General features: G+C 36.3%; 1 protein-coding gene across 6 annotated transcripts in view; it reads left to right on the top strand.

Annotated features, from left to right (window-relative positions):
* Positions 1 to 18,334, top strand: part of LOC150090769 (E3 ubiquitin-protein ligase HECW2-like) — a 518,151-nt gene that overhangs the window by 119,201 nt on the left and 380,616 nt on the right. For 5 of the 6 annotated variants that reach the window (XM_090372567.1, XM_090372548.1, XM_090372558.1 and 2 more), the window contains 2 exons: positions 8,784 to 8,953; positions 15,145 to 15,281. In XM_090372567.1, the coding sequence (XP_090228693.1) occupies positions 8,784 to 8,953; positions 15,145 to 15,281 (307 nt within the window). Of the gene's footprint in view, positions 1 to 8,783; positions 8,954 to 15,144; positions 15,313 to 18,334 lie in introns of those variants that run through there. The other variant, XM_090372585.1, reaches the window with a different exon arrangement.

The raw sequence follows: 18,334 nt of genomic DNA, 5'->3' as shown, positions 1-18,334 counted from the left end.
TGAAGAGGATGTTAGAAATTTATTGAATGCAGAAGATGATGGTTTTTCAGTGGAAGATTTAGAAAACCTTGTTAGCAACGAAGACAAAGATAATGAAGACGAAGTTAAATAAGTTCCTGCCGAAAAAGTGTTAACAACCAAAGATTTAAAAAGGTGCTTAAATGACATTGAAAACGTTTTAAATTTTTTTAGTAAAAATGATCCTGATTTAGGAGGAAGTTTTATTGTTAAGCAATCTGTGTTAAATGCAATAACTCCGTATAGGCAATTGTTAAATGAAAGAGAAAAAAAGCATAAGCAATCAACTTTAGACTCATATTTTAAAATGTGATTTCACTTTGTATGTAAGTTGATTGTTTATTTAATAAAACTTTTCTTTGTTCGAAAAAAAAGCTTTTCATTTTCTTTACGTAGGAACGTATCCCTATTCTGGCCATAATATTTTTACCTCTGAAAACGAAGTTTCGCTTAACGAAGTAATTTCGTGGAACGCATCCTATTCGTTATTCGAGGTATGCCTGTATTATAAAAAATAATTGATTTAGGAAATGGTTTGTAAATGATAACCAAAATGTTTTGAAGAAACAATGTACAGTAAACCCTCAATTTAACGGACTAATAGGGGAGAAGGGGTGTCCGTTAATTCCGAAAGTCCCTTAAATTGAATGTAACTTCGAGGCATTTTTTATTATTCTTAATGTAAAAAAAAAAAGCTTTAATACAATATACAGTACTGTACAATATAAAATTGTTGCAATTTGGCCTTTGATTTACAAATATCAGAAACAGTTTATTTTTTTATGCAGTAAATTCCACAAACATGTGTTACTGAGATGCCTTGTTCTGATTTCTGTGGCACATTTAAGTTCACACGTTTTCCTTTAACTCCTCTATCACTTCATGCCATTTTAAATTGTAAGGATTGCAAAATTATTTAATAAATAAAGTCACAATTCAGAAATCAAAGAACACTGTATACAACCTGACTGCACGATAGCTTCAGGCAGACTGAGACCGAAACAGAGCGAGTCTGTAGACTTGCAGTTTAGTGTCCCCAGTGACGTTCAGCTTGCAAGTCACAACCTGCAAGTTAGAGGTAGCTTTAACGTATAATTATAGAAACAGTAATACACTTCACTGTTTCTATTAGATAGCGTAGTATTGACATTTAATTAATTTAATTTATTGATTTTATTAATTTAAAGTATCATTTCCCAAACTAGAGAAGCAAAGCAACGGGCACAAAGTGGCAGGAGTGCTGTGACTCGCGGGAGAACTGAGTGAGGCGATTCTCCAACGCATCACAGCCTAAAAAAATGTGCAACTTGTGAAATGTTTGCCGAACTGTCTGGAACGGAACATGATATTGCCATGGGGGATGTCTTTGTGTGTGCGCGATGTAAGGAGTGTAAGGAAATCAGGCGACAACTCAGCGTTGTTATGGGCCTAATTGAGAGTTTGAAGGACAGGGTGGATGCCCTCGAAAGATCTAAATTGAGGGGCCCATCAGGCTCTCAGCTGCCCACATCAACGCCAGAGCTTGCACTTGGTCATCACGCAACACAGCGGCAACCCCCAAGGCAGAATGCACTGGTCCCTCAGAAACTAGTAGTTGTTGGTGACTCTATTGTCAGGGAAACTGGAAACATCCTTTGTAAAAAGGATAGGTGGAACAGGACCAGGGTATGTCTGCCAGGGGCAAAGGTTGATGACGTTGTAGAGCAGATATCATCTTTTAAGGGCACAAAAGGTAATATAGTTGTACACATTGGCACTAATGATATCAAGAGTAGGAGACCCGGCAGAATTACTTAACAAGTACAGGTCACTGATGAAAAAAAGCCGTGAATTAGGGTTGAATTTGAAAGAGTCTGCAATTCTGCCCAGACACGATAGGAGGGAGTATATGATGAGAGCCTTGTCGATCAATTCGGCCCTGGAAAGATTGTGCAAGGCTCAAGGGATAGAATTTTTTTCAGCCTGGACTGTACTTGTTAACAGGAGAGAGTGCTTCTACAGGGATGGGATACACTTAAATAGAAAGGGTGCAAGAATATTTGCTGATGCTATCGAGGCAGTGTTGGGTGGGTCAAAAAACTGATAGCTTGGGGGGATACAAGGACTAATAGTTTAACAGTAGCTGTAGGCAGAGGTGAATGTGATTCTTGCACAACTTCTATTAGAATAAGTAGCGACCTGGAGCGAGGGGTGTTGGGGGTTTCAGGAACGGGTGGCAGTCATCGTGAAACAGGTGGGTATATGGGATGTGTTAGAGTAACTTAGAATAAGAATAGGTGCATGTATACTTGCATGCATGCCAATGCTAGAAGTATAGTAAATAAATTTGATGAATTTGAAGTGTTGGTCAAGACATCAAAGGCGGATATTGTTGGGATATCAGAGACATGGTGTCACACTGATATAAGGAATGCCGAACTGCAATTTGGGGAGTACAATGTGTACAGAAAGGATAGACAGGATAGGAAGGGAGGAGGTGTTATGCTGTTAATTAAGAAAAACATAAAATCAAAAGAAGTGCATGCAGTTGATATAGATGAACAGTGCACTGTTGAGTCAGTTTGGTGTGACATAAGCACTGCGAAGGCAAAAATAAGAGTAGGAGTGTGTTATAGGCCTAATGACTCGAATGAGTACAATGAACAATTTTACAGAGAAATAGAGTGGGCTAGTAAATCGGAATGTCTTATAATGGGGGATTTTAACTTCCCAGATATTGACTGGAACTTGTGGGTTGGGCACTCACACACTAGTCAGACTTTTCTGGATTTATTGGATGATTGTTTTCTGCAGCAGCATGTTCGAGAGGCAACCAGAGAAAGTAATACTCTTGATCTGGTTATCAGCAGTGATCATTCATGCATTAGGAATTTGCAGATAAAAGAACCACTAGGTGGCAGTGATCACAGTGTACTGACGTGGGATTTACTTAAAGATTTAATTACCATCAGGGGTAAAGGAAAGGGTTTTTGCTTCCATAAAGGCGAGTACAGTGGTCTCCGACAGTTTTTAAATTCTGTACAGTGAGATCAACTGACGATGTTACCAACAGTAAATTCTAAGTGGGAAGCATTCAAGGAATTAATCGTGGAAGCTACTAAAAGTTTCATACCAATTAAGAAATATTGTTCAAGGTTTAGGCCTAAATGGTTGTCAAATGAACTAATGAGACTCGTAACAGAGAAGAAAAATGCATGGGATGCATATAAATTATCAAGCGACTCAGAAGCCTATGGTAGATATAAGTTAATCTGTAATCAGGTCACAAAGGAGGTTCGGCAGGCGAAGGCAGATTACATGAAATCCTTGGCAAAAGATGCTAAGAAAAACAGCAAGGATTTCTTTACTTATATAAACTCTAAAAGGAAGGGGATGAATCTGATTGGTCCACTTGACATCGATGGTTCGACTGTTGATGATCTTGCTCAGATAGCAAACAAACTGATTGAGTATTTTGCCTCTACATTCACACGTGAGGAATTATTAAGGTTTGAAAATGGCAGAAGGTTATCAAATTGTAGCAGTGTGCTTAATGATTTTGTAATAACTGAGAGCAAAGTGGAAGAGAAACTGTTGAAGTTAAATGTAAGAAAAAGCACCTGGGGTGGATGGGATCTATCCAGTTATATTAAAGGAGGCGGCAAAGCAACTAAGCAAACCCTTAGCCATAATTATGAGAGCATCCTTGGACTCAGGGGAGGTTCCCACGGACTGGAGATGTGCAAATGTATCCCCAATTCACAAAGGGGGATCGAAGGGTGACACGAGTAATTACAGACCAGTTAGTTTAACTTCTGTTCCGGGCAAAATAATGGAGTCGCTGGTTAAAGATGCATTGCAGGATCATCTAGACAAGACTGCAGCAATAATTCAGACACAGCATGGGTTTTTCAAGGGAAAGTCTTGATGTGGTTACAAAGGACTGGATGCAAAAAATAATTTTGATATCATATATTTGGATTTCAGGAAAGCTTTTGACACTGTTGCGCATGGAAGACTATTGTACAAATTGGAGCAGAATGGTATTAAGGGTAAGTTGCTACAATGGATAAAAGGATGGTTAAGTGTGAGAAGACAGAGGGTGGTAATCAATGGGTGCTGCTCTGCTTGGACTAATGTTATTAGTGGAGTCCTACAGGGTTTGGTGTTGGGTCCACTGTTGTTTTGTATATTTATCAATGATATTGATGAAGGTATATCAGGTTTTGTGTCAAAGTTTGCAGATGATACAAAGGTTGGCAGGGTTGTTAATGACAGTAATGGCAGTGTGCTACTGTAACAGGATCTTGATAATTTGGGCAGATGGGCTAAGAAGTGGCAACTGAAGTTTAACCTTGACAAATGCAAAGTACTGCATATGGGTAGAAGTAACCCCAGAGAAACGTACCAACTGTGTGGTACTACACTTAAGGTGGTAGAAAATGAAAAAGACCTGGGAGTAATTGTGCAGGCAGATATGAAGTTTTCTGAGCAATGCAGACAGGCTGCCAGGGCAGGTCATGGGGTTTTGTCAATGATATATAGGAATTTTGCTAGCAGGGAAAAGGAGGTGATTATCCCTGTGTATAAGGCAATGGTCAGGCCACGCCTTGAGTACTGCGTACAGGTCTGGAGGCCTCATTTTAGGAAGGATGTAGATTTACTTGAGCGTGTACAGGAAAGGGCAACAAGATTGGTGAGGGGAATGAAGGGATCCTCTTATCAAGAGAGGCTTAAGTTCTGCAAATTGCAGTGGCTGGAGACTAGGCACCTGCACGGTGATCTGATTGAGATGGAAGAGATGGGTTCAGCACGCTGAATTCTGATGGGATCCTTCCACTTGTTCAGATTACGAACCTAATTGGGCATTAATTCAAATTAAGAAAGGACAGATGTAGAACAGATGTGCGGAAATTTGCATTTAGCCAGCAGGTGGTTAATTGCTGGAACAAACTTCCATCTGTCGTTGTGGAAGTTGATAGGTTGAATAAATTTAAGGAGGAACTGGACAGGCATTTGGAGGGAATGGTGTGATTTTTTTTTTTTTGGCTGATGCTGCATAAGTTCATACATTTGCTTTCTTGCATCACATGCCACTACTACCTGCTCTTATCTGTTTTCTGCAATCTGGGAAGACAGCTATTTGAACACGTTTTCAGAAAGAATAAAAAACAATTTCCTGAATTTGATTATAAAAATAAAAGTAGGTAATTATCAAAACAATAATGGAAATAGGTAATTATTATTAATTTTTAATTAATAATAACATGAGTTTTGTGTAACCTAAAAAAAAATAATTTGGTTGACATTAATATGTACATTACTGTATTATTATTCATCTGGTCCGTTAAATCAAGAGTTGACTGTATATTATATATTCATTAATTTTGAACTTATCAAATTGTTTTATATGATTTCAACTATAAATCACACTTTTTTTTTTTTTTTTACATAAAAACTGCATAAAAAGAAACACAAATAAGAATATAATGAATCTTGTACATGTTTTTTTAGTTTTTCTATAACACCTTGATCCATTGGCTGTAGAAGGCTGTAACATTTGGTGGTAAAATCCTGACATTGGAAGTTCTCGTCAATTGAATTTATTTTTCAAGCGGGGTTGGGATGGTGCATTATCGATAATAAACAAAACTTTACCAGCTTTACCCTCATTTCTCGATGCATCTTCACACTTGGAATAAAATCTTGGCTAAACCAATCCAAAAAAAAGTTGGAATTCATCCAATCATTTTTCTGCCCTTTTTATCGTACTGATAGGCGTTTTACACCTTTAAAGCATCTTGGATTTCCCAGTCACCAACTATGGTAAACATGCTGTCCCCTTGCATTTGCACACAGCATAACTGTAACACTGTTTGTTAGCTTTGAAACGAGGAGCAGCCATTTTGCGTCGTGATGCAAGTAAGGTTACATGAAGATTTACGAGCAAGTGATTTCCAATTAAGACCAGTTTCATCTGCATTGTAAACGTTATCCTTGGAAAACTTTCTTCCTCCGCCATTTTCAGAAAAGACTTTAAAAGCTTCTGCTTTGGATACATCACCCGATAAAGCTTCTCCTTGAATTTCAAGCTCCCTTATAAGGTGGTAAGGTTTGAAAATTTTCAGCCATCCTTTTGATTCAATTGTAATGCTTTTTCGCATAACAGAGGTCCAGAAATAGGTTTGCCTTGACTTCTCTTTTGTAGACGCCATAAATAAACAGCGTCTTCTAACTAGCTTTTTTCATAGTTTTCCTTTTTTTAGAGCCATGTTCATTGTCTAACTCTGAAGTAAACAAGTCTGAATTTTTGAATTCCTTCATTATTGGTTTGACTTTTGATCTGTATCATTAATTCTTTTGTTAAAGAAGTTTAATTTAAATGCTTGCTGGCATCAGATGATGTTTATGTCTGGAGTAAGCATTTGTGTGACATTCAGTCACTGAGTTATGTGGGTGTGTTTTTAATTTAAAATGATGCGAGGAAGGATGCTTCCTCACATCACTAACAATAATTCTTTCTCAATTTGCTTTACCCACCTCCCCCCAAATTATTATCATATTATTATTATTATTAGCCATATGGTCAAGGAAGCCTGATGCTGTACCAGCCAGAAAAAAATTCTCGAGTTACCCTTGAGAGAGAGAGAGAGAGCGCCAGAAGTAGAAAGGAATCACCAAGAAAGAGAAGAATGATAACCAGCTCAGGACCCTCAGTGTGCCAAACCCATACTCTCACGATAGAGAGAACAGTGCAGTTTATATCAATTATATTTAAAAATAGTGCCATAAAAGTTCATTGCACTATTTTAATCTTATTATTAAAGGTTGAAATAGAGCCTGAGAATTATTTGTGTATTAATTTTATTAAAATTTGAGGTGTTGGGGAAAGTTAAAAAAAAAAAAAAAAAAAAAAAACTTTTCAACCAGCACAAAGTTACTTGCTTGTTTTTTAGTCAGTTAATAATAATTTTTATGAATTTCAATGTTAATTTTTTCTAAATTGAAGGAGCAAGAAGATCAAAAATTTTTTTTCAGAATGAATAAAAATATTTCTATTTTTATTTTTTACCAATTGTGATTCAGAACTGTTGAAAATGATACAATATTTATCCTAAATTACCTAAAATAGTAACAAAACAGTCTCCCCTTGTGGTATGTGACATTGTTTTATTTCTCTTAGTGGTATTTATGCATACAGGGTGTCTCAAAACTATTGGTACAAACGTTTAGGGGAGGTAGGTAACATCTAAAGGAATGTGAATCGCATAGGAACCCATAACCGGAAACGTCACGGGAAAGTAGTAGCAAAGGCACAAGACAGTAATTAGTGGAAAACGTTTATTTGACATAATATTAACAATGGAGTACGAGATGGATACATTTCATGATATTACAACAGGTGCTCGAAGGTTCCACCATGAGATGCGATGCATGCGTGACACCGACACAGCATGGATTGCCGGACACGGTCGAACACACCTGGAGTTTTTTTGACAGTAGCAGCAGCGCAGATGAGTTTTGCCATGAGATCCATTTCCGTCTCCACGGGCGATTCATACACGATAGATTTGAGGGTCCCCCACAGAAAGAAATTAAGGCTCGATAAATCAGGTGAGTGTGGGGGCCAGGCAACAGGGTCCACCCAAAACGCCTGTTCAAATGGTCACGAACACATCTTCCATAATGGGCAGGCACCCTGTTATGTTGAAACCAAATGTTGCGTTTCACATTTGCTGGAACATCGTCAAGTAACCCTAGCAGAACTTGTTCAAGAAATATCCGATATTTAGCAGAGTTCATGCGGGATGGTAACAGGTATGGGCCAACTAAGCAGTCACCGACCATACCTGCCACACATTTATTGCAAAGCGATGTTGTGCCGCATAGGGCGCACACCGTGCGGGTTGTCGTGAGCATTGTGCTGATTGAATAAGCTTTCCCGAGTGAAATAAGTCTAATCCGTGAACAAAACATAGGCTGGAAAATTCATGTCTTGAACACTTTCTTGGAGAAACCACTGAGGAAAAGCCACACGTGCAGGATGATCTTGGGGGAGCAGTAACTGAACCCTTTGGAGATGAAAGGGGTGTAAGGAATCGTCATGCCAGACACGCTGTACACTGCAACGAGACACTCCTAAGGCAGAGGTAAAGGCACATGTGTTGGTAGTAGGATTATTTTGGATGGCATTCAACACACTTTCTTCCATGGCGGGAGTTTGCGTCGAATGTGGTCTGCCTGCACTATTCCTGTTACCTCTAAATGACTCATAAGCACACAAATTTTGATGCACATGTGCAAACAAACGGTGGTCCGGTACATGTCTGTCTGGGAAGCGTTCTCCGTAAACTCGTTGAGCGGCTCGTCCATTTCCCTCTGCTAATCCATACACTAGGTGCATGTCTGCCAGCTCACAGTTCGTATATTGATGCATGCTCTTCGTGCGGCGACTACTGCTTGAATAAATAAACCAGAAATTTTCTCTCGCGCGAACTGATGAACAGCGCTGTCTATGAACTTACGGTGACGTTTCCGGTTATAGGTTCCTATGCGATACACATTCCTTTAGATGTTACCTACCTCCCCTAAATGTTTGTACCAATATTTTTGAGACACCCTGTATTTATGTTCCTCCTCTTTTTTTTTTTAACAGGTTTATATTGAAATTGGTGAATAGTTTTAATTTGTTCTTATTTTACCTTTGGTTGAGTCTCAAAGCTAGTTTTTTTGTTTTAAATAATTATAACTAGAGAAATGTTGTTTTTGTTTTTGCTTACTTTCAGATTTACATGCTCGAAACCTTAAAAAGGGGATGTTTTTCAGTCCAGATCCATATGTTAAAATATCTGTACAACCAGGAAAAGGGGAAGGGATACTCTTGTTACCTCACCATGGCCAGGTTTGCAGAACTGGAATTGTCGAATCTACAACACATCCGTCCTGGCCTGGACAGGTTTGTGTCTTTGCCTTGTTGTTATATTAAACTGTGCTTTTAAGAAACAAGTTGTATTAGAATAACTGTATAAATATCAAAATTATTTAATTCATTTTAGAAGTGTGATTTTAAAAAAATATGGATTAAAAAAAACATCCTGATATTTTGGTTCAAGTCTAAATGAGTTACTGGTTAAAGTTACTATGTATATCTTAGTGCACTTGCATCATTAATACACAGCCAATTATAAATTAGCAAATATTTGCAATAGCGGCATCATTTAACTTACATCTCATATTGTGAATACCTTCACGACGAGTTGTCATGACATTGCACTACTTTGAATAAGTAACGCTTCGCCCGAAGGAGAAGACTGTTGTTACTTATTCTCAGTGAATACCACCACCACCCAGATGGCACCGTTTCACAGCTATTTGGCCCTTCTTCGAAGAAGAAAGGCCAAATAGCCCTTCTCTGTACTCGTTCTAGCAACTCTACATCCTTCCTAAAATGAGGCTTCCAGACCTGTATGCAGTACTGAAGGTGTGGCCTGACCATTGCCTTATACAATTGGATAATCACATCCTTATTCCTGCTCGCAAACTTCCTGTATATCATTGACAAGACCCCATGACTTACTCTGGCAACACATCTGCACTGCTCAGCAAACTTCATATCTCACTGCACAATTACCCCCAGGTCTTTTTCACTCTCCACTTCCCTGAGTGTAGTCCACACAGTTGGTATGTTTCTCTTGGGTTACTGCTACCCATATGCAGTACTTTGCATTTGTCAATGTTAAATTTCAGTTGTGCAGGATGCCAACCTGGAAGAACAAGGGAAAGGAAAGTGTAAGTGTAAGAAAAGAAGATATAAAATGCTGAAAGAATATGAAAAATGTTAATTATTTTGAATAATGTAATGATATAACACATTTATGTGATAATGATTATACCGTATTTCTTCGATTCTAAGATGCACTTTTTCCCCCCTATTAAACATCTCTAAAAACGAGGTGTGCCTTAGAATCGATGTAGTCTTACAATCGCAGTTTTTTTTTTTTTTTTTTAAATTTTCCCATGCTTTGCACACGGCACCACGTTTTGTTTTTACATGGAAACCCCACCTCCAATTTTGACTGTTATCGCATTCTCCAATTCCATTGGAGAATAAAGTGGCGTGGGTGATTTCACGCACTTTTGAAATGTGAAGTCACCGTTATTTCATTATAGTGGAGCTCACTCAGCGAAAACTAGGAAGTTTTTTTTGTATCTTCGAAAGTATGTAAGAAGTCGAGTTACTGTATTTTGTTCATTTTGATCCCTTATTGCACATTAAAGTGTTGTCAAGAAAGATTGCACTACAAAGCCGCACTGAAACGAAAAGTTATTATGTATGCAAAAGAACATAGAATAGAGCTGTGGGTCAACATTTTGACATTAGTGAAGTAAATGTTCGTCGTTGGAGAAATGATCGCAATTCCATATTTTCTTGCAAAGCAACAACCAAGTGCTTTACAGGACATAAGGAACGAAGATTTTCACAAGTCGATGAAGCTGTGATACGTTTTGTAACGGAGACATGCGCAAAAGGATTACCCATCATTCGACAAGCCATGCAATTGAAAGCCGGAGAAATTGCCGTCCCTCAGAATAGAGAAAATAATTTTTAAAGGCAGTCGTGGCTGGTGCAACAGACTCATGTCGTAGCGGATTATCATTAAGGCACCGAACATCTATATGTCAAAAAATTCCTGCAGACTTTCAACAGAAGCTGATTAACTTTCAGAAATAGGTGATGAAATTAAGGAAAAAAAAAGAAACTATGAGTTTAGTCAAATTGGAAATGCTGATGAAACTCCCAGTCTGCTATATGCCTCAAAATTACACCATCAACCATACAGATGCTAAAGAAATCAAGATTTATAAGCACAGGCTACGAAAAGCAGTGTATCACCCCTGTTGGTCGAAAGTTGCCACCATATTTAATTTTAAATCAAAAAACCATACTGAAGAATGAAATTTTCCCCAAAGATATTATTGTGCGTGCACAGAAATATGGATGGATGTCGGCAGAGCTTATGGAAGACTGGCTAAACGTTGTGTGGAATAGACATCCTGGAAGTCTTTGTAACCCATCTAGCATGCTAGTACTTGATGCATTTCACGGACACTTGTCCGAATGGGTCAAAAATAAAATTGTGCAAAAACGTGGTGACTTGATTGTAATTCCTGGTGGCATGACTAGCCAACGGCAGCCACTTGACATTTCAGTCAACAAACCATTTAAGGATTACTTGAGAAAGGAATATGAATCCTGGCTGTTGACTGACAACCTCCCGCTGACAAAAATTAAGAAAGTGCCTGCATCAAAATTGGCAGAATGGGTATCAAGAGCTTGGAAGCTAATCCCAGAAAGAATAATGCAGCACTCATTTAAAAAATGTTGCGATGGCTCAGAAGACAATATATTAAGGGATAATGAAGATAACGACGGCTCAGAAGAATCAGATTCTGAATGTGAAGTAGACTCTGATATTGATTCAAATGCAGATATCGACAGTTCAGAAGATTCAGAAGGAAGTGATGAATAACATAACCTACTGATAAATACTATTGTTGTTAGTAAATTGAGTTCTATTATAATAAAAATATTTGTTAGATATATTTTAGCGTTTTTATTTTATTTATTTATTTTTTCTTAGAATCAAAGCTTTTTTTCTGTTGGTGGTACTGAAATTAAGGTGCATCTTACAATCGATGGTGTCTTAGAATCGAAGAAATACGGTATATACATATTCTTTATAATCTATAAATTTAATTACCAGCATTGATATAAATACAATTACAATGTGAATTTTGTGTAAATTTTGTCTTTATTTGATTAATGTGCAGATAATAATAAGCAATTCTACTGTTAAGGCCTGGGACGAAAATTAATTGATAGAATATCAATGCTGGGAAAGAAGTAAAGTAAAATGTAACATATCAAACTTCATAAGGGGACCACAACTATGATGATCTGTTGGAACCATAACATTACGTACATTTCTGCCAATGCATGTAGATCAAGATAGAAATTGAAAATTGCTCAAAATGAGGCAGTTAGCTGTCCATTCAAGTTGCCTAAAGAGATTTTTATCATACTCCACTGAATCTTTTGGTCTGTAACACCCTGTGATCTTCCCTTTACTGCATGTCATCTTGCACCATACAGACTCAATATCCATCTGACACCTTGATCTGACTCTTAGTGTAGTCTGATAGCTTTCAGAGAGCTTTTGACAAAAAGCATGACTCCCATTTCCTCTTAACCCTTCTATCTTTTTTGAACATGCTGTACACAGTGTAATGAAATTCTTCATCTTCTGTCTGTGGATGATACCAGTGTCTCAGTTATTCCTATTATATTGTAGTAACTTACAATGAAAAGCTCAGATTAGTAGCTCATTAGTAACTTAATAAAAAGCTCAAATTCATTTAATTTATTTACAGTACTTCTAGTGTTACTGTATAGACAAATTAAATTTTGTATTTTTTTGGTTTTAAAACCCTGATGCAAACTTTATGCTTCCTAAACACTTTTCTCTGAACAGTGTCTGGTTTTTGCACATATTTCAGTCTTTCTGTACGTAAGGCAATTATAGGTGAGACGTGCTTACAGGGAGGATACATATGTGAGTTTGGCCCATTACTAATCTGTATCGTTCCAACGATCTGCCATTGCAAAAACCCTTGCACCTTCTCTGTTCAATTGAATTCAATCTTTACAAAACTGATTTCTTTCATTAACTAGGGCAGGCCATGATCCAGTTTTGGGGCTGGACTTGGGAGAGCATTACTGGTATATAATTAGGTACAGTCAGTTCTGCTATTACGCACATTTTAGCAATGCAAATTTGATCCAACGCAACTGATATTTTAGGGAACAGTGCGAATATAACACAATTTTTGCACTGGCTCATGTGCAATTTCATCTGCAAGTAATGCCAGGCAAATGCAAAACTCGGCACCAAGCTTAACATAGCGAACTGTGCAGCAATACATACAAGTTTATGAAGCTTAAAAAATGTCAAATGCATGAGAGCTATATTTCCCATTTACTGTAGTTCTATTGGTCAGAGACACACTGTTCTTATTTGCTGTATTCACAAGATAATAGATGATATTGTAGGCCGACCCACATTTTCAGGAGCTTACATTTTTCTGTTCGAACAGAAATTTTGTGAGGCGGGATAGCATGAGCATTGTAGCACATTTCTGGAGGTCACTACCATAAAATAATAAAAACAAGTTGCAGTTCCTGGTTTTTTGGGCTTTTCTGTTGGTGCAATCTAATTATAAATGGGTAGTAAATTGGATCTTATTGCATTTGCGATAGCTGGAATTCTGTGGATTTTTACGTTATTTTGGTGAAATGTGTTTCCACTTCCATGAAATCTTTAATCATATAAAAAACGTAAATAAATTTTCAGAATCTTATCTTCATTCCTATTTTTAATGTGTGAAATTGCTACTGAATATCTCAATTTGTGCATGCCGTGTTCGTCGTTATTGATTGCTTGTATTTTTTACTGTTTTAAATTTTACAATCTAAAAGAAAAAAGTCAGTGAACAGAAATATCAATTAGTATGTATTATATATTGTATTATATAGTATATATTACAGTGCTATATTTACTAATATTTATTTATTTATTAGAAATTTAAGATGTTTAAACCTGTGTTAGTAGTTTTATTGGGTTTCTAACTTTTTTTAGTGTTTTATTTACCACACTGAACATTATTTTTTTTGAGTGCTCTGTTCCTATCCCTATTTTCCCCCCTAAGAATATCATAACAGATAATATATCTGTTATGATATTCTTTTTAATGCACAAAATACCATAATGCAGAGATTTTTAGGAACACATGTACCGTGTTATAGCAAAACTGACTGTATTTGGGTCTCCATTGAGACTCCCAGCTCAATTTTTCCTGTAGGACATTGACTTGTGTTCTTAACAATTCAGTCTTTCCAACAGTGTCAAAAATGTCATTTCTAACAACAAACTGATTTAAGGTTGCTGCACAGGGAGAACAAGGAAAAGACCATAATTCAGGTGAATTGTCAGTGACAATTCCCCCCTTCAGTCATTATATCCCGTGACACGTTATGTTTATCTTTCCCAATTTATCTTTTTTTCTAGTATCTTTTCCAAGTTTTAAGTACTGCAAAGTGAAATGCGAAGAAAGTGCCGTGTAATAAAGTTACTCTACTCTGTGGAACTCGTGGTAACCAGTATATATATAGGGTGAAGACCATCACATTGCTCTTATTATATTGTGGTGATGCTCTTATTGATGTCATTGTACTGGCATTATTGATATATGTATATGAGTCTTTGATTTTATAGTTATGTGGTTGCTTGTTCATATGGTGCACTGAAACGGATAACTCTGTAGATAGTTTCATTTGGAAGTTTTGATCACTCTAAGAAATTGACAGGTTTAAGTATACTCAGCATTGCTGTCTAATATTTTAATGTTAAGTGCAGTATTATTTTTTATAAATTATGTACTATAAATTACTGTCAGTTGTTCATCAGTTATTTGATAAAATTTTATGTTAGAGGCGGACAGGCAATTATGGGATGTGGTGGTTTTTAATTTTATTTTTTATTTATTTTTTTGACTGATGCTGTATAACCTTTTCTTGCATCACTTCCCTGCCACTGCTAATAATACTGAAATAAAAAATAAAATTATCTGATTATTTCAGAAAAAACACATGTAATGAAGTATATTACAGGAATGTGTATCATTATAATCAATAAAATGTAAGAATATGCACTTTAGTAGTTTTTGTATCTTTTGATTATTATGCATGCATGAAATTAGGTAAATTTTAGTTTTATTATATTATATAACATTATATAATACAGATGTTAAATTTGTCTCCTTACACCCAAATTATGCCAAGGTTGTATTGTTTATTAATATTAAAATATATTTTATATATGTGAATCAGGACAACCCCCCCCCATCCCAACTGCCTTTCTATTGGCATCTTCAATAATGTAACTCCTGAGAACAGTGGCCTCATGGTGCTTTTATGAATAATGTGATTCTGTTTTTATTCTCTTATTAATTGATGCACTCTTTTAGAGTGGTGGTATTTTCCTTGATTACTTTGCTATTTATACTGAAACAGTGATATTCTTTTTGCAGTTCGAGTTTATTGCTTATCCATCAGACCTTTTAGATTTTGAAGTGAAAGACAAATTTGCAAAGAGCAGGCCTATTATTAGTCGATTTTTGGGGAAACTTTCAGTTCAAGTCAGCCAACTTTTGGATCAGTGCACAGGGTAAAAATATTTTCATGAAAACTGCCTTCAAGTATGTACATATGGAAATATATAAATAATACTGAATACATTTATGAATATTATTGATTGAATTAAATGTTCCTTTTTAGCTAGATTCAGTTGGGATTTATTTTTTCACATTAAGTTATTATGTTAAGATCATATCTTTTGCATTTTGACACCAGTTGTTATTGTTAAGTGATTCTAATTGACTTCTGATTATAATATATCTGTTATGTATTTCTTAATAACAGGTATAATATATCTGTTATTAAGAAAATGGTTGTCATACGACAACCATTTTCTTAATGTGCATTGCAATTGTACTTTCCATTTTCATCCTTAAAAATGATCCATTTAATACCTGCTAATGACCTGAATTTCTGTATAGATTTCATTATTATTCCTTTTTAAATATGAAGGTCACTCCAAAAGTGGCTTTCTACGTGGAGCTTAATAGTATAGTAGAACCTCATAAATCCAGCATCCTGGTTATCCAGCAAATGCTGGATTTTTTTTAAAAATTCTGTTTTTTTGCTGGTTATGCACATAGCTTAAGTATTCATAAAAAATTTGTTATTTTTATTACATAATGCAGTGGCAATGACCCATATAATTTCCACAGAATGATAGTTGCCAACATTAAGCCCTTGTACTGCTGGATTGGTCCAGTGGGAAACATAACATTATTGTCTAAAAAATAAAAGTTGTAGGATAGAATGCTGGCTCCAGTATGGTTATCCAATTTTTTTTTTAATATGAGGTATAATTACTGTGATATGATTTCTGCAATCGAATTGCCTTAAAAACTAAATACATACTACTGTACTATCTATACAGCGGAGATGGGAGAAATCCCAGGTGCCGTCTGATACGAACATGTACTATCTATACTATTAAATACTATACTATGAATTGGTATTGAATGTCTTGCAAAATGGATGATTTTATACACTGAAATTACATATTAACAGTAACATACAGTCTAGGAAATATGTAGTGTAAGTAGTCCTCAACCATTTGATATCCCATCTGCTTTTCACTTTTATCATTCTTCAATTTTTTTAATTGAAGTATGGGACATTAAGGATATATGCTGATGAGACCACCTACTGGTATTTGGAATTAGAGGCTCTTACAGACTGAAGAGATTTTCTGTACAGTTGGTTAAAATATGCACGTTACCTTTCAGTTAAGGAAATTTTATGCAAACCACCAATATCTTTTACACTTTTGATTTTTATTAAAATAATAGCTAATAAAATTTTAGGGCAAGAAAGCCTCAGACTATGACATTAGTGTGCACTTGGATCATTGTTGCATAGTTGAATTTTAAGACAAACCGAAGTTTTATTTAGGTATCATTATTGTAACATCTCATATTGTGAAATTCTTCATGATGAGTTGCCCCCCCCCCCATTATACTTCAAATAATTAACACTTTCCCATATGAAGTCTACTGTTTACTTATTTTCACTTGATTACCACCACCCAGATGGAATCATTTTGCAGGTATTTAGCCTCTTGTCTGTGGGCAGCTGTTATACCTCACATACCCTGGAGGTATAAGAGAGCTGGCACAAATCCTTTGCAATCCTTGTATAGGATTTCACAGTATGAGGTGTTATAATAATGATGCTTAATATACAAACTTTGGTTAGTCTTAAACTTCACAAGGAGGTCTAATCTATTTGAATCTTTCCTGTTTACATTGCGATTTGAAATAAAATTTACAACACAAAATTGTCTAGTTGCACTAAAATCGTCTTTATCATCATCATCACTTCTGAACTAGCATATGTGATAAATTGGATATGCTTGAACACAGGTAGTGCAAGGGTTTTTGCAAGTATCAATGAAGACACTTTAAGGGTTCAGGGAAATTGCTAATTGAGTTGGAGGCAAGGGTAATATAGACATGTTTTTATGTGATATGGGCCAAAGTAATGCTTACCTAGAGATCAGCATTTAAGGAATTGGTAGTGGATATTCGAGAAGTAAAGCTATTGTGCAAGCTATTGGACAAGGTTTCTCAAAACTGGAAGGTGAAATGCAATGTGCTATCATGGGCGAAACTATGGATAGGATTTCTAGTCAATGGAAGAATGCCATTATACAAGAGGATAAGAATGTGAGGAAAAAAGTAACCTTGTGGAACACCAGCATTAGTGGAGAAATTATAAAACAGAGAGCTGTCTACCATTACCTGCAGTAGGCAATCGGGGAGAAAACTGGATACTCAAAAAACAATTGGCAAACCATGAGACAGAAGCTTATTTAGAAGACCTTTATGACAAACATGATCAAAAACCTTGGAAATGTCAAAAGAAACTGCTTGAGTTTCACTAAAATTTCCATTGAATTTGTTCATAGATGGGTAACATAAGCCAGTATATCACCAGTGGATTTACACTGACAGAATCCATACTGGCAATTATTTTAGAAAGAGTAGAAGTATGCATAATGGAATGATAATTGGATGGGAGGGATTTGTCACCCTTTTCAGGAACTGGCTGGATATGGGCAAATTTTCAAACAGAAGGTAAAACACCTTTGGAATAAGAAAGTGAAAAAAGGCGACACAGAACACGAGTAAGTTCACAGTACATGTTTTTAGAACAAGTGGAGAATTACCATCAGGACATGGCACTTGCTTGGCACCAAGACTGCTCAAAATTCTTCAAACATCCTTTTGACAGAAGGCCATAAGAGGCTTTGAATGGAATGAAATGACGTGTACTGCAAATGGTAGGAGGTGGTTTACCAAGATCATTAATATACAAGTTGGAAGAAAAATAGGATGCTAGCAGGTCAGCTTTATCTTTGGCTGAAGTGGCAATAGAACCATTCAGTTTTGACAGAAGTGGGAATAGAGATGCCCAAAAGTTGTGACCAGTGTCTTTTCAGCGACAGAAAGCTTGTGTACCATTTGGACAAGAAGCAAGTTTTCTACTCTTAGCCTGTTTGAAATCTAGTTTGAACTATTAGTACTTGTTTTACAATTGTTGCGAGCTTTGGTGTAATCAGAAAATGAACCCGGAGATTTAGATATA

The sequence above is a fragment of the Mastigoproctus giganteus genome, chromosome 1 (assembly GCF_048544385.1).
Source record: "Mastigoproctus giganteus isolate SK-2022 chromosome 1, ASM4854438v1, whole genome shotgun sequence".
NCBI lineage: Eukaryota > Metazoa > Arthropoda > Arachnida > Uropygi > Thelyphonidae > Mastigoproctus > Mastigoproctus giganteus.
This window is presented reverse-complemented; position numbering and strand designations above follow the sequence as displayed.